We start from the raw sequence: 16682 nt of genomic DNA on the forward strand, positions 1-16682 counted from the left end.
CCCCCCCCCCCCCCGAGTAGGCTTTGATTGGTGAACATATACTAGGCTTTGCTCATTTTCAGCCCTGCTTCAACTCTTCCTTACTATTTCTTTTTCTTTTCCCCATCCTAATTCTAGTGCTGGGAACAGTGACTACATCAATATTACCATTCCTGAAAGGAATATGTCTTACTACTCTAATCACCATTTCCTCTGACTTCCTGCCCAAGAATCTCCTCTTTATCAGTTCCCCCTAGATGCTATTTTTCTCTTGTTAGAATATAAGTTCTATAAGGGCAGCAACTGTTTGTTCACTTATAGTGGTTCTTAGTGCAGTTAACTTACACAAGCTGAGTGCTTAATAAATGCTTTTTCATTCACTCATTCATGCCATTAATTCATTCACAGGGGATTACTAATAGTAATTCACACTTTGTATAACATCTTAAGGTTCACAAAGTGCTTTCTTAACAACCACTTGTGAAGTGAATAGCATGATTATTATCACCACATTTACAGATGCGGAAACTGAGGCTCAGAGAGATTAAGTGATTTACCTATGGTCACACAGCTTGACAATTTTAGAGACAGATTTTAACCATAGTGTTCTGAGTCTATATTCCTCGTCCTGTGTTCTCTTCACTACACCGATCACTTAAAAGAGAGAAATAGACAGTAGACTAAGAAAGAAGATAATAGGACACTAAAGAGGATAGGCAGAGAGATGTAAGAGCTTCATGACCCTGGGCAAGTCACTTAACCATGTTTGCCACAGTTTCCTCATCTGTAAAATGAACTGGGAAAGGAAATGGCAAACCATTCCTGTATCTCTGCCAAGAAAACTCTAAGTGGGGTCATGAAGAGTCATACACCTTTGGAATGATTCATCAACAGAAAAGAGATAAACAGAAACAAATGACTTAATTCTTAGTGAAAAGTAAATGTAAAGAGATAGGCAAGGAATAAGATAAACTAAGAGTTTTAAGGCAGAAGGAGAGACTACTTTGTTGAACACCCGAATTCCTGGAACTATATGTTCTTATACACTGTCTGCTCCTCCCACACATTTGACTCTAAAAGGAAATTTCCTAGGCAGAGGAGTTTAATAAGCAAACCTCCTTAGTGATATTAATGGATAAAGTGGGGTGGGGTGGGTAGAAAAGAGACCAAAAGTGCTGTTCAAGTGGCCTCTACCTCCTAGTTTTTCCAAAAGGAAATGTAGTCATGTCTCATGGCCAGGAAGAAAGATAGACCTACAAAGGAATGTTGTTATCATTTTGAACCATCCTGGAGGGAGAGATCTTGAACCTTTTTGACTTTCAATTCAGTTCAACTCAGTAAGCATTTATTAAGCATTTACTATGTGAAGAGGCACTGGGAATACAACAACAATAACAAAAACAAATAGGCTCTGTCTCCAAGTAGCTTATATTCTAGTTCCTTTAAGCACTAAAAGGTTAATTTTTAGCCAATATTCTAGGTTAGGAAACAGACTCTTTCAAATACTAATCAACACCATTTAAAAAAGGTACTTGAAACGTTTTATAAGTTCTTCCTGAATTTCTCTGAAACCATCTTTTTTTTTTTTTTTTTTTTTTAAACCCTTAACTTCTGTGTATTGACTTATAGGTGGAAGATTGGTAAGGGTAGGCAATGGGGGTCAAGTGACTTGCCCAGGGTCACACAGCTGGGAAGTGTCTGAGGCCGGATTTGAACCTAGGACCTCCTGTCTCTAGGCCTGGCTCTCAATCCACTGAGCTACCCAGCTGCCCCCTTGAAACCATCTTTTTTGTCATTTCTTACAGCATAATAGTATTCCATTATTTATTTTACTGCAATTTATTCCTGATTGATGAATACCTGCCCTAAATATAGAGTAACAATAACACATGAAAAAGCAGACGACTTTGAAAGACTTAATTCTGATCAATGCAGTGAGTAGTATGATTCCAGAGGAGTAATGACGAAGAAGATGATGGACTCATTATGCAGATTGAGACATACATTTGTGGTCATAGTCAATTTGGAAATGTGGTGGAGGAGTGTGTGTGTGTGTGTGTGTGTGTGTGTGTGTGTGTGTGTGTGTGTAGGTATGTGTTTGTATACTTAAACATATATTTATATACATACATTTATTTATTTATACATACATACATTTGCATACATGTATATATGCAAACAAAACTTTTGTGACATTATATATGTAATGTTATAATTATACATATATTGGGTTTGAAATTTTTTTTCTTTTTTTCTCCTTATAAGGGGTGGGGAAAGAGGAGAGAAAGAAAATATATGCTTCTTAATTGAAAAACAAAATAAACAGTAAATATCTAATTTTCTACAAAAGTATGAATGAAAACTTTTTAAGTGGTATAAACTCTAGGGAAGACATCTTTAATTAAAAGGAAATTCTCTTTTCTCTGAGGTGACCACCATTAGTGAGTAATCCCCAAAGAAAATTATTTTAAAATAGATCTTGTATTTCAAGAGAACCATTGTTTTGAGATACTCTGTAATAAAGTAGCATTTCTACTGTATTTAGGGTGGAGTGTCTATAGGCCCATAGATATAATTTTTATTTCCCTCAAGCACATACTCAATAAATTCTTAATGATTTATGGATGGGCAGGAACATGTTAAGAAGCAAATAGTTTATCATTATTTCTCTAGAGAGAAGAGTATAGCTGAGGCATGGGGGCAGGGAGAAAGGTAGAAGGAAAAAGGGGTTCTGGCGGGAGGTGGCGGGAGGCTGGGGCAGGAAAGGATACCATATTGAGATTTATCCTGCCAACATGTCTACTATAGTATATACTATCCTACACAAAATTTCTAGAAGGACTTTTAAAGATTTGAGGGGAGCCTTTTATTTGGGGACATCTATGAAGCACTACTGTGACTACTTGTTATACTGATCAGATAACTTTTGGAACAATCTGGTAACTCTTTTAGGGGCATATGTTTGAAGATTTAAATCTTATCTTACAGAAATAAAATCTCTAGATAAAACATTTTGTGGCCTAGGATTTGGAAGAGGAGTAGAAATGTTCTTCTGGCTGCATTGAGGGGGGTGGTTCAGAAAGGACTTAGGTATAGTGGGGACTAAAACTCAGGACTATGGATCATTAGAAACAGAATTATAGAGCCTTCTAGACTCTTAGATATGAAATGAGCTTCTTAAAAGAAATACGGTTTTTCTTTTATTCCTTTGGGAGAGTTTTGGGAGGATATTTGTGTATTCTATCTTGGACTGTGCCTTTTTTTGTTAAAGGAGAGAGTGATGACAGGTCAGGAAGCAGGCACCTATCTTCTGGGAATCTGAGTACTCAGAGTACTACATGGTGGTGGCTATGCCCAATTGGTTGAGTTAGTTTAATGGCTTTTAAATTAGACTAATAAACTAAAGCCCAAGAAATCAAAAGTTGCACATAAATATTATGACTAGGAAAAAGAAAAAGGACATGAAAAGTAACTACAGGCTCTGGTTGATAGCTGTCATAAGGTGAGAGGTATGAGACTGATTCTCCTGAGAGGTTTGGGTGACCAGTTAGTCTAGAATAGAATTTTGAAGATTTTTGAGTTGCCCAGTTTTTCACTGGGCAGATTATTTTGGGGGACATTCCAAGATTCTTTGTATTTGCTATATTATTTATAGATGAATTCTTTTCTTGTGCATAAACCCTTGCAAAACTTCAGAGTATGGAGCAAAAGGGTAGAAAAGAGAGATACCATCAGGAGGACATTAAAAAGAACAAAAGCCATTTGAGGGTTACAAGCATGAGCATCAGAGTATAGCACAGACCACTGAGCTCCTAGTTTCTCAGGGATTAAGTTACTAGTGAAGGTAGTAGCTTCAGAACCACATTTTCCTCCTTATCTGTACCAGAAAGATAGGGGCAAGATTCCTTTCTCCATAGGAACCATGGACTCCTATCTCACTTCTATGTCTTATAATCCCCAGTTTCTTTCAAAGTTAAGTTTACATGTCATCTACTGCATGGGATTTCCCTTGATTCTCCCCAGCTGGCATTTTCTTTCCCCTAACTTAACCTTATATTTATATCATATATCTAACCACTTGGGGGAGCTTGTGAATGAGTTTAAGCCCTAGAAGCATCCCCAGATTGTTGTGGTGGAGTCATTTTGCCAACTACACATTCCTGGTTGATGCCTTCACTGCTAGGTGTACATCATTCTCACTATCCTCTCTCCTTAGAGGTTAGGTTTTACGATGTGGCAGGAAAGTCTTAAATCATTCTCATTGAAAATGTCAGTTTTTATTTCCAAATAACATATTGTTTCTGGCTTGCTTCATCATTTACTCCAAAGTAAAGAAATTGAGAGTATATTTCAGATACTTTTGCAAGGTTTGAGAAAGTTAAACATTCACCTTTTACTTAAACAAATATGTCTCGTCTCTGAAAGGATAACCTCTCCTCCTTCACCTGCTCTTATTTATGTATCTGCAATTAGGTAAAATATAACAAACATCCTGGGTCATTTTGTTGTTAACCAGCAATTTTTGTCACAGGTAAATGGCTTAAGACAGGAAATGAACATTTGGAAAAAGAACTCAACTTCCAATCCAGGTTGCCTCATAAACAATCTCTTGTGCATAATCAATATTTTCATTGTTAGGACACGTGCATGTGTGTCATGTTCACTACCTCCTTTCTCCTCTGAAATGAGTTTTTGAAACATGGAGAAAATGCTGTAAGTCACCCTCACAAAAGAAGTGTTTTTTATTTCCCCATGACATAATGCTTCTCATTTATTTAATGCTTCTTTTCTTAAAAGGGAAGGAATCAAAGGATATCTTAGGTACTGTGGCAAGGATTGCGAAAGTCAAACATTATCCACTCTTCCCATATTGCTCTACTTGGCTCAGAGCCCAATTCAGCACAATTGACAAATGTTTGTCATCTCTGAAAGAGGAAGTCCTTTCTTAACTCTCATCTATATTAAATTCATGAATTAAGTCAACTACAACAAAAAGTCTGGTCCATTTGTTGCTGGTCAATAGTTTTTATCACTGATACTGTAACTTCAATGGTGCTTCATCTCTCCTTGCCCTAAACTTCAGTGCTCACCCCTAAAAGCAGTGAGACTTTTAACTCTCCAACCCTAAACTGTTGTAGTTGATCAATATTCAGGATCTGGCAGAGAAACAAAACTTTGTCTATCCTCCTCATCCTCAGCTGTGCCAGTCTTGCATCAGCTATCTGTAGAGAGCAAGGGGGAGTGAAAATATTCTTTTTTTTTCTCCTTCTGAAAAGAAGAGAAAGGGGAGAGAGTTCTCTGTCTGTTCTCCTATTTTAGCTTTGATAAGTAAGGCAGATTCAGTCTAGGATATTCTTGGAATGTCTTCATTATTGCTTACTCCAAATCATTGATCTTCCTAGTCGCTTCTTGCAGTGGTTTCCAATGTCCTTCTTATGGTTTCTGCCTTTTCCCTGCAAGTCCCTTAAAGTGTAAGGGATGAAATACTTTCAATAGATCAAATATAAGGCCATTGGGAATACTGGGAAAAAAATCGTTAACCAGCTAGCAGCACCCTGGCTTTCATCCTTGATAATCTATTGACTATATCACTATGGGTGAGGTTCAAAGAAGGAATATATGTATGCATACATGTATATGTATGTATGCATATATATACACACACACACACACACATACAGGTACTTATGTGAATATGTGATATCTTCTCCAATACAGGACAAAGTCTTGATGGGTAGGGATTGTTTAATTTTTATCTTGGTATTTCCAGCATCCTGGCAGAGGTAATAGGTGCTTATTAAAAGCTTGCTGATTAATTGATTAATTTTCTTATAAATCTTTGTCTTGTTATATCACTATAGTTGGCTTCAAATGCAAAAAATTAAATTCATCCCTATTAAATATGAACATTAGTTCCTGCTCAGGATTCTAACCTACTCAGATCTTTTGTGGGCCCTATTTTTTGTAGTTGTCACTTTCTACATAATATAAAAATTGGATGTTTTCCATCTTTGCCTTCATCTTAAGCTATTGATAAAGATATTGTTTAAAAAAGAAGCCCTAAAGCATTCAGATAGATTTTTTTTTTTTGTGGTTGGCAATCAATCCATTAATTGGCATTATTTGGGTCAGTTGTTCAATCAGTTCCCAATCTACTGAACTGAACTCATACCCAGTCTACCTCTCTCCATCTTGTCTGCAAGGATGTCAAAAGTGATTTTGACAAATGCCTTGATGAAATTCAGTTTTATGATACCTATACCATTTATCTAATCTACCAGTCTAATGATCTGGTAAAAAAAGTAAGTGACATTTTAGATCAGTACAGTTGGTTCATGATTAGCCTTTGATGGCTTATAATGATTGCTACTTCACTTTCTAAATCCCTATAAACAATATCTCTAATAATCCATTGGAGGATTTTTTTTTCTAGGAAGGATATTCAAATTTACTAGCTTAGTATTGGAAGAATATACCTTCTTTTCCTTTTTGAAACCTAGGGCAATATTTGACAATCTTTTGTCATGCAACACCTCTCCTAAACACTCCAGTTCTTTTTCTTCTTGTTTAAAACATTTATTTGCTTCTAGATTTAGTTAGGGGAAGGGGAGAGGTACACTTCTCTCTATTTTCATGTTACATATTCAAATTAAGGGAATAAATGAGAAGACGCTGAGTTAGGTTTGTATGTGCAAACCTCACTCTCTGTGTGATTTGTTGTCAAATATTAATTAAAGCAGAGAACGAATTCTGTAATAACCTTCCAGTATTCTATCCCATTGTTTTACTATGTAAACAGTTGTAAAAATAGTCATAGATAAAAATCGGTCAACAAGCACTGATTAAGCCCTTACTATGTGCCAGGCACTGTGCTAAGTGCTGGGGATCCACCCTCAAGGACTTTTAAAAAAAAAGTTTTTTATTAATAGAATTTATTTTCATTATATTTGAACTTTTAAAAATTTAAAATCCTTACCTCCCCTCTTGGAATCAATATTATGTATTGGTTCCAAGGCAGAAAAGCAGTAAGGATTAGGCAATGTGGGTCAAATGAGTTGCCTACAGTCACACAGCTAGCAAGTGTCTCAGGCCAGATTTGAACCTAAGACATCCTGTCTCTAGGTCTGGCTCTCAATCCAATGAACCATCCAGCTGCCCCTTATGTTTGCTATTTAAGGACATAGGGAAGCCCTTGGAGTTTATTGAGTAGGGTGGTCAGATCTATCCTTTAGGAAGATCATTTTGACAGCTAGGCAGAGGACAGATTGAAATGGAGAGAGACGAGGCACAGAGTCCAAGAAAGAAAACGACTGCAATAGTCCAGGAGAGAGAGAATGAGAGCTTGCACTAGGTTGTAAACTATTTGAGTGGAGGCTATATGCTAGAGATGTTATAGGGAAAGAAAATGACAACATTTGGCAGCTGGCTGGATATGAAGGGTGAGAAGCTGAGGATGATACCAGCATTGCCACCTTGGGTGATTGGTATAATGTGACATTTTTAATGTACGGAGTTTTAAGGAGGTGAATGAACATTTTAGAATGTAGATAAAAAGGAAAGACTCAAAGGGATTGCTTGAACTTAAAAAGCAACTCAATAGTTTTTGGTCTTTCCAAATTAGATTGTTAAAAGTACCCACAAAGAAAACTCCATCAAACCTCTTTTACTTATCCATGCACAAAGTTAATAAAATATAGCACTGCAATCTTATGGAACTAAGGAAAAATACATATTCTTGGGTGGTGGTAGGGGAGAGAGTATCTTTCATAAATTTTAGGAATTTTTGGTGTGAAACTCCCTTCACTGTTGTCTCTTAGCAACTATCTGTAACAGTGGGTCAGACACTCAGTCAACAAGTATAGATGCCCCTTCTACATCCTGGGTATTAGGAGCCAGGGCCCCTGAGATCTGGAAAATTCACATGTAATTTTTGGCCTTCCCTTCATATCAGAGAAGAAATCTGAATTTTTTCTTTTTCTTTTATGGGGTGTTTATAGTACCTACCCTATCCTTTGTGCCTTTAAAATCTGGAGCTTGCTTCTCTTCTAGGCTGAAATATGTCCTCTGAGGCATTTTTTTTCCCAACATAGGGCAGTTTCATCAGCATTGAATATCTGTTCTGGTTTGTAGCTTTCTCTTCAATTGGTTTTTATAGGGTTTCAGGAAACTCCCTAGCTGCTTCTTGATCGGCAGAAGGTGCCTCTGTTTTACTCCTTTCTGAGTTTCTAAACTCTTTCTTTTTTGTCTGCTCACCTTCGTCTGTGGTCTGCAGCTTCCACAAAACTCTCCCCAAATTCTCATTTAATTTCTTATGCTGATCCATGATATACTGAAACAGCAATGGGGAAAGTTGCAATGTGGAAGGGATACCTGCATTTGTTAAGCACTTACTACTGCCAAGCACTGTACTAAGCACTGGGGATACAAATTAAAGCAAAAAGATAGTACCTGCCTCAAGGAGCTTATACTCTGATGGAGGAAGATGGTTTGTAAGAGGAGACCCAAAAAGCTAAAAGTGGAGGAGAAGGTAGAGAAGAAAGTGAGGGGAAGGGTAGTGGCTAAGTCCAGAAAATGATGGATGACTGGTCTGAAACCTTATCCCCAATGGGAGAAGGCTGCCCAGGTCCAGAGCTAGGAAGCAGTTGAGGCATGGTAGCCCAGTCTGGAGGATGAGGGACAGCTGATGGCCAAAGTAGAATTTGTTCAGCAGTCTACAAGTGTCTTATTCCAAAGAGGCTGTGCTTTATAGGAAAGAACACTAGATGGGGAGACAGAAGACCTGACATGGAATACAGGCGCCCCCACCTCCAATATGTGACATTGGGCAAATCTCTGGGCCTCTAGTTCTTAATCTTTTAAATTAAAGAGTTGGACTGCATGATGTCTAAAGCCCTCCTTCCAGCTCTAAATCATGCTAAGTAGATGATCTTGCCATATTCCAAGGATGGTTCTTGTCCAAGGTAACCTCTCCAACTGGGTTTGCCATATTCCTAAAATTTAACCACTATAGATTCATTCCTTTGAGTTAAGGAATTAAGTTTTCAGAAAGCCCCTGTTAAAATTTAAATTCAAATTCCCTGGAATTTGAAAATTCAAATATCCCTGGAAAAGATACCATCTCAATTTGTTATCACTATAAACACTTTAGGACAAATTTGTTTATGAGATAAGAACTACTTCCTTAGTAAGTTCTTAGGAATATTTGACATCAGAGGAAAAGAGTAAGTCTTGTAAGGAACAAACATTTATCATTCCTAAGTTCCTACTAGGCACCAGACTAAGTGCTTTATAGTTATTATCTCATTTGATCCTCATAACAACCCTGTGAGTTAGGTGCTATTTTTATTCTCATCTTACTGTTGAGGTAACTGAGACATTCAGAGATTAAATAATTTGCTTGGAGTCACACAGCTAGTAAATGTCTGAAGCTGAATTTGAACTCAGACCTTTCTGATCTCAGGCCTAGTGTACTATATCACTGCCTTGTGGATGAAAAAGGGAAAGGAAAGGCCAGGATCATGAACTGTGGCCCTAAGAGATATTTAAATCAATCTGTCATTCAATCTATAAATCATCTATCTATCTATCTATCTATCTATCTATCTATCTATCTATCTGTCTGTCTGTCTGTCTGTCTATCCATCTATCTTACCTATTTATTTAACATTATAGCCTCTGGAAACAGGAAGGGCCTGTAGGCAAGCATAACATGGGAGAATACTACTGTATTATCTTTCTTGTGTCCAAATGAGATGATTCCCATCTATTTAATTATGGGAGAAACTGAGAGGCAGATAAACTAAACCACTAAGAATACAAAGACCATGTCAGAGAATTCAGGCACCAAAGCCAAGTGTTCTGGTCTTCATTTTTGGGATGGTGGCAGAATATAAGCAATAGAGAAGAGAGGGAAACCAGCTGGTCTGAAGATGCCTGGTGCTATTCATGGGAGAGCAAAATAAGACCTTAAATGTCCAAGGAAAAGAGAGGCTTCGACTAGTCCAAGTTCTACTGATAGAATATATAACAAAAACTGGGAATCTTAACTAGAAATTGGCATGACGAACAATTTTGGGGACTTGGGAAAATGGTACAAACTTCACCTCAAATTATCTTTTCTAAGCTGGAAATTGCAGGCCAGAGGCTACACGGGAACTTCCTTGGGGTTTGACCCATTTCCTAGAGCTTCATTTTAGTCACTTGGTCTTAAATTTTAACTAGGTGCTAAGCTTGTTTCTTTGCTGTTCAAGGACGGCAAGTCCTATCAACTCTGTCTAACTATTGGCACCCAGCCCCAAACCCTAGCTATGCTAACCTAGGTGCTCCTCTTCCCTCAGAGAGTCTAGTCTAAGAAGGCATGAATTTCCAAAGGAATGTTTGTTATTCCACTTAAATGGATTATGCTTGCGCGCGTGTTTGTGTGTGTATGTGTGTGTGTGTTGGGGGGCATTCACCCGTCTAGGGGAAAATGAGGGTAAAAATTCTCTGCACAGATAAACTGAGAAAATCAACAACTGGTCTGCCATTTAGAGTGGGTGGGTGGGTGGGAACCCGAAAGAGTAAGTGACTAAAATGCTCTGGATTTTCTCCAACGCTCACACCTTGCGTTCCAGGCTGGGCTGCAGGACTCTTTTATTTTTAAACCTAAGTTTTACAAGTGCCCTTCTCCCTCCCCAAGATCATTTTTATATCACCCACGTTCTCCATCCCCCTCAATCAAACCCTCCCTAGAAATAAAGACAATCAGACCATTGAGCCCCAGCAACAAATACTGCTGCGTGGACCGCATCTGCCAGTTCTGTCTTCTTCCCAGGGGGCCCCCACCTTCTACCGGGAGCCGGGAGGGAGGTTTCACAATATGTTCCCCAGGATAAATATTAATTTTCCCTCACACTGAGCTCAGCTCAGTATCTTTTTTCTCCGCATGCCAAAGACGCGATGGCGTAACAGGGCTTCGTGCATAGCTGATTTCTCTTTTGCCCCCCAGAATCTGCTCCTGGCTGGGTATTGGGAAATGAGTGCAGAACCATTAAGGCCCAACATCCTATTAAGAAAAGGAAACTCACATGTGCCTGAGCAGATGTTCGGTGCACTGTACCAGGACGATTCCATCAAATGGGGAATGTTCACATACCGTACCACAGACTCCATCTCGCCCCACCACGAACTGCAAGGTGGAAATAGGCAAAGTTATAAGCTGTCTGGATAATGTTTGCTCTTTTAAAGTCTGCAGCATGGCAGATTCTCTGTTGGGGTCAGCAAGCTAAGGATGCCAGCAAGGAATGACAGCTGACCTCCAAGGGATGCCTTGTCTCCTTATGTCTCAGAACATATTGCCAAAAGGGAAAAAAGATTCTCCAATAATTGTGTTTCTGTGTTAGCGGTGACAATCAACAACAACTCACAGTAGTAATAATAACAACATTCCTTTATGCCTTTATAGTTTAACTTCAGTTTCCTCCTCTGTAAAATGAAATTATTGGATTAGATAACTGTAATGGTCCTTTGAGCAAAGCCCTTTCCTCTTTCCAAGACTGAAAAGTAGGTATATAGTACAAGTATTATGATAACAATAAGAATAACTGACATTTATAGAGAGCTTTAAGGTTTGCAAAGTGCTTTGCATTCATTACCTCATTTGATTCCCAAGCAACCCTGTGAAGCTGGTGCTATTTTTAACTCTATTTTGCAAATGAGGAAACTGAAGTTCAAGGATTTTACCCAACTTACCTAGAGATACATACTTAGGCTTTGAGAAAGGATTGAAACTCAGGTCTTCTTGACTTTCCAAGTCTAGAGTGATTATACACATGAAAAATGGGGCTCAGGGAGATGAAGTGACTTATGGTCATAGGTAGTAGGCATCAGAGCCAGGACTTCATTTGGGGACCTCAAACTCTAAATGCAAATTCACTTTGACTTTGAGGATTTGTACATAAGCATTAATGGTTACTGCCATATATATCCTTTTTAACATTAATATTTTTCTTCAAATCCAAATAACTATTTGGAATTTTTGCTTTTTGGCCATTTTTTATGATGATTTAAATGAAAAAAATGTTTATTTTAAAGGGAGAGCTGTTCTCCCTATTTCTCTCTATTTTCTTTATATACATTATTACTTTATATTACTCTAAAGATCCTGAATTAGTACTACTCTATTGAGATATTGGAACTAGCACTGAGAGACAAAATAGTAATCACTCAAACTTGCATGAAGCTAATTTTCTGGCAGTCAAGTTTCATTCCTCTTGCGAAATGTTCAGCGGGTGAATGAAAGTTCTTACTGGTATAGTCAGCACAGGATCAGAGATAGAGAGAAAATACTGAAACCAGAAAGAGCTGAATTCAAGTCCCACCTCTGAGATCTCCTAGCTGCATGATGCTGAGCAAATCATTTCATCTCTCAGAGATATAGGCAACTCTCTAAGGCTATAGGTTACAAAGAAGGTATCAGAAAGTATGTATATATTGGTGTAAAGAATTTCTCCACTTGGGAATTCCCTAGTCCAGTCTCTATCCCTCCTATTGGTCTCGTCACAATTCAAAGGCACAAAAAAGTTGGAAATAAAAAAGATAGAGCAGATTTTTCTCCTCCCAACCTTACCTTGAATTATTGGAAAATTCTGATTGTCTTTTCAACTGGGCTACCTCAGTTCTGTAGTAGTGAGAATGCCTATGTCTCAAAAGGCCTATAGGTAGCTTCGATGGTTAAAAATAAAATTGTCCCTCTTTCCCCAATGAGCTTTGAGCCTTTCTCCTGAAATCCAACCAGAAAATGTTTGAGATATGAACTCCCTTATGCCAAGTAGGATTGAAACTCAGTCAGAGGCATGATCAGTGTTGCTAATGGTCCTCAAAGCATCTGGATCCTCCCTGGATCAAAATTACCAGGAAGTTCCTTTTAGAATTCTATTTTGAAAGAGGAAAAATAATCATGGTCTGTAAAATTATGAAAGACTTAGGTAAATAGGGTAAACATGGATTTGGATAACAAACTCTAGAGAATTAAGAAAAGGAAGGGGGAACCCTTTTGTGTAATAATAGCAACAGTACATTTTTATATGGTACTTTAAGGTTTACAGAGAGGTAAACAGTCCTGGACTTAGAGTCAGGAAGATCTATGTTTATATCCCACCTCTAACTCTTACTAATTGTTTGACTATGGGCAAATTATTCAAACTCTACATGCTTCAAGGACTTCCCTACTGATTTACCTAATAGTTATAGAGAGTTTCCACTGATGAAATAACACATTAAAAATTTTTTGCATTAAAGTTTTCAAGATACTTCCCTCCCAATTACCATCTGTAGTAGGTAGAAAAAAATGTTATTATTCTCATTGTACAGATGAAGAAACTAAGGCTTAGAGGCCAATATGGATACAGAAGAATATTCTTCTCCTTAAGTGCAGAAACTGGCTTATTTATATTCCAGCATCCAGCATAGTGCTTGGCACATAATTCATTGTTGTTGTGCAGTCTTGTTTGAGTCTTCATGACAAGATACTAGAATGGTTTTCCATTTCCCCCTCCAGCTCATTTTACAAATGAGAAAACTGAGGCAAACAATATTTGCCCAGGGTCACCCAGCTAAATAAGTGTATAAGGCCAGATTTGAACTCAGGAAGATGAGTCTTTCCTGACTTCAGTCTATCCATTGAGGTAGCTGTTCCAGGCACATAATATACACTTAATAAATATTTTTGATTGGTTGAAATACCTTTATAAAAGTTTAGATAAATTTATGCACACAGATCCATGAAAGATTACTAAGGGAAACTCAGAGGCACACCTCTAGCCTTTGAGTCTGACTACAAGAAAGAGAACTACAATCTCTTACAAACTGTCTGTGGGGTCTGTGATGGCCCTGTCAGAAACTGTCCTGAGCTAATGGTCCCATGAATCTCACCCGGTAGAACAATTCTTACTTATATAGGCTCTTGCCAAACCTTGTTAGTGACAGTTGAGGATTGTTATTTATTCAATTAGATCATACAATTGAGTACTTAAGCTCCTAGCCTGGGGCTAGGTGGGCTCTCTGTGATCATTTATTCCAACCCTTTCATTCTTTGTACCCAGGGAGGGAGGCTTAGTGTCTTGCTCTAAGTCTCCTAAGCAGAGGTAAAATTTTGAACTAGGGCCTCCTGATTTCAATTCTCTTCCCACTGTATCAAGCTGTCTCCCTAGGTTAGCAGCAAGCCCATTTGAAGGACTTACCTGCATGGACTTGTCATACCAGCGATTTGCCCCATTTTTACCATGGCCCCCTCCATGAAGGAGCTGAAGGGCCATGTTCGTGTCATTGAGCTCCATGCCTCCTGGTGCATCCAAACACACCAAGCAGATACACCGTTCAATCATGTCCAGGGAATCACGGTTGGTTGAATCTGCCAGGAAGAACAGGCATTCTTCAGCATATCACACTAGTTCCCAGAGCCTGATTACCCTCTGTTGGCTCCAGATGCAGCAACAAAGAGGGTCAAACCCAGTGATTCCCAAAGTGGGCGCCACCGCTCGCTGGTGGGTGCTGCAGCGATCCAGGGAGGCGGTGATGGCCACAGGTGCATTTATCTTTCCTATTACTTGCTATTAAAATTTAAAAAATAATTTCCAGGGGGCTAAGTAATATTTTTTTCTGGAAAGGGGGTGGTAGGCCAAAAAAGTTTGGGAACCACTGGTCAAACCCATCACCATCTCTCCAAAAGGTTGTTTTTGACCCATCTGGTGTGGTTAGTTTCGATGAACACTATTGTGTGGGCTCTCTAGTTTGAAAAAGTTTGAAGATGCATTGATATAGAGAAAGAACCATATCTTCTTTCCTAGGATTATGCTAATTGCTTATAGACTTTTCAGACTGAAAGACCCCTTCAGAGGTCATCTAGCTTTTCATCCTCACCCCCATGCTTCAGGCACCACCACCATGACCTTGTTCTACAAGGAGTCATCTTGTTCTTCAACTCCTTAAGTAAGGTACCAGACTCAGAATGTTCAAGTTGGAAGGGGCTTTGGAGCTTTCCTAACCCACTACTGTGCACATTCCTCATAGAATCCTATGGGTGGGAGGACAACAGCGATGTTACAACTTTCTCTTAGTTCTTCAGACTTTGTAAGCCCACATCTTTGCATTGTTGAGCCCTCCCTCTCCTACTTTATTACTCTTTCTCTTTCTCAAATGTTTTCTTATTTGGATGGGTAATACTAGTAATAATAATAACGAATGCTTTTAATGATTTAAGGTTTGCAAAAGACTTTACATATATTATCTCATATCTTCACGACAGTCCCATGATATAGGTGCTATTATTATCCCCATTTTACAAATGAGGAAACTGAGGTTTGGAGAAGTTAAATACCCAGGGTCACATAGCTAATGGATTTCTGAGGCAGGATTATAGAATTAGGTTTTCTAGACTTTCCAGAGATTGGGTTTGGAAATAGAAGAAGAAGAAGACTCTTCTTCTGACTCTAAATATTACCACCATGCCTCAACTGTCTTCTTATCCTAGAAGTTTCCTCAGCCTCTACGATCTTCTCACCCTGGAATATTATTTTGCCTCTCTATATCCTTCTCCCACTGATGAGTCCCTCCCAGAACCTTCATTTTTAGGAAATTCTCAGTCCAGCTATCCTTTATTCTTCTTATGATTCTGCTTTTGATTCTAAACATCAACACTGAACCAACCTTCCACTAATAAAGTATCTTGCCCTATACTTTTTCTTTTCAGTTCCCTTTAATGAGTTATCTTCCCTATTAGATTGTAAACTCCTTATTTTGAATGACACAATGACCAGATACAGGTGCAAAGTACTCTGATAAAGCATGTTATCTGTTTCCAGACAGAGTTGATGGACTCAAGGTACAGATGGAAATAAATTTTCTTTCTTTCTTTCTTTCTTTCTTTTTTTTTTTTTTTGATATGGCTAATGTAGAAATTTTGCTTGACTATACACATTTTTACTAGTTCTAGGGTTTAAAAAAATCTTTTCAATGGGTGGGACAGGAGGGACTTAGGGAGAGAATTCAAAACTGAAAATAAAATAAATTTTAATTTTAATAAAGAATTTAAGCTCCTTGAGGTCAGGAACCAGTTTTATTTCTGCTTATATTTTTATCCATAGTGCTTAGCATAGTACCCAGCACATTTTAAGCACTTGATATTTGTTGACTGACTGAATGAGAAAATGTAAATGAATTTTTAAACTAAGTGGTAATTGATTGCAATTTCTAATTGGTAGACTAATAGGTAGAGGAGAGTGATCAAACAATTTTGGCAATCCTCAATGGCCTTCATAGCCAAAGACTTAATGTAGGGATATTTTTACACAAGATGGGGGTCAAATTCTAGTCAAACCTTCACTCTCAGGAAAGATTGTTCTTGACATTCAGGATTGATTTTCAAACTGCTAACTGAACATCTCTAATTGGATGTCCTGCAGGTACTCTAAAGTCAACCTGTCTACCTGGGCAGCTGGATGGCTCAGTAGGCTGAGAGTCAGGCCTAGAGCTGGGAAGTCCCAGGTTCAATTCTGGCCTCAGACACTTCCTAGCTGTGTGACTCTGGGCAAGTCACTTATCTCCCTTTGCCTATCCCGTGTCACTTTTCTGCCTGAGAATCAATACTGTCTAAGACAGAAGGTAAGGGTTTTTTAAAAAAAGTCATCCTGTCTAAAACCAAACGCATCATCTTCTATCTCAAAAAA

General features: G+C 38.3%; 1 protein-coding gene across 1 annotated transcript in view; it reads right to left on the minus strand.

Annotated features, from left to right (window-relative positions):
* CHAT (choline O-acetyltransferase) overlaps nucleotides 1-16682 on the minus strand; it is a 93738-nt gene that overhangs the window by 22034 nt on the left and 55022 nt on the right. Inside the window, exons 7-8 of the mRNA XM_044662701.1 lie at nucleotides 14199-14368; nucleotides 11046-11146 (exon numbers count right to left, since the gene is read on the minus strand). Coding sequence (XP_044518636.1) covers nucleotides 11046-11146; nucleotides 14199-14368 — 271 coding nt within the window. The remainder of the gene's footprint in view (nucleotides 1-11045; nucleotides 11147-14198; nucleotides 14369-16682) is intronic.

This window comes from Gracilinanus agilis, chromosome 2 (assembly GCF_016433145.1).
Source record: "Gracilinanus agilis isolate LMUSP501 chromosome 2, AgileGrace, whole genome shotgun sequence".
NCBI lineage: Eukaryota > Metazoa > Chordata > Mammalia > Didelphimorphia > Didelphidae > Gracilinanus > Gracilinanus agilis.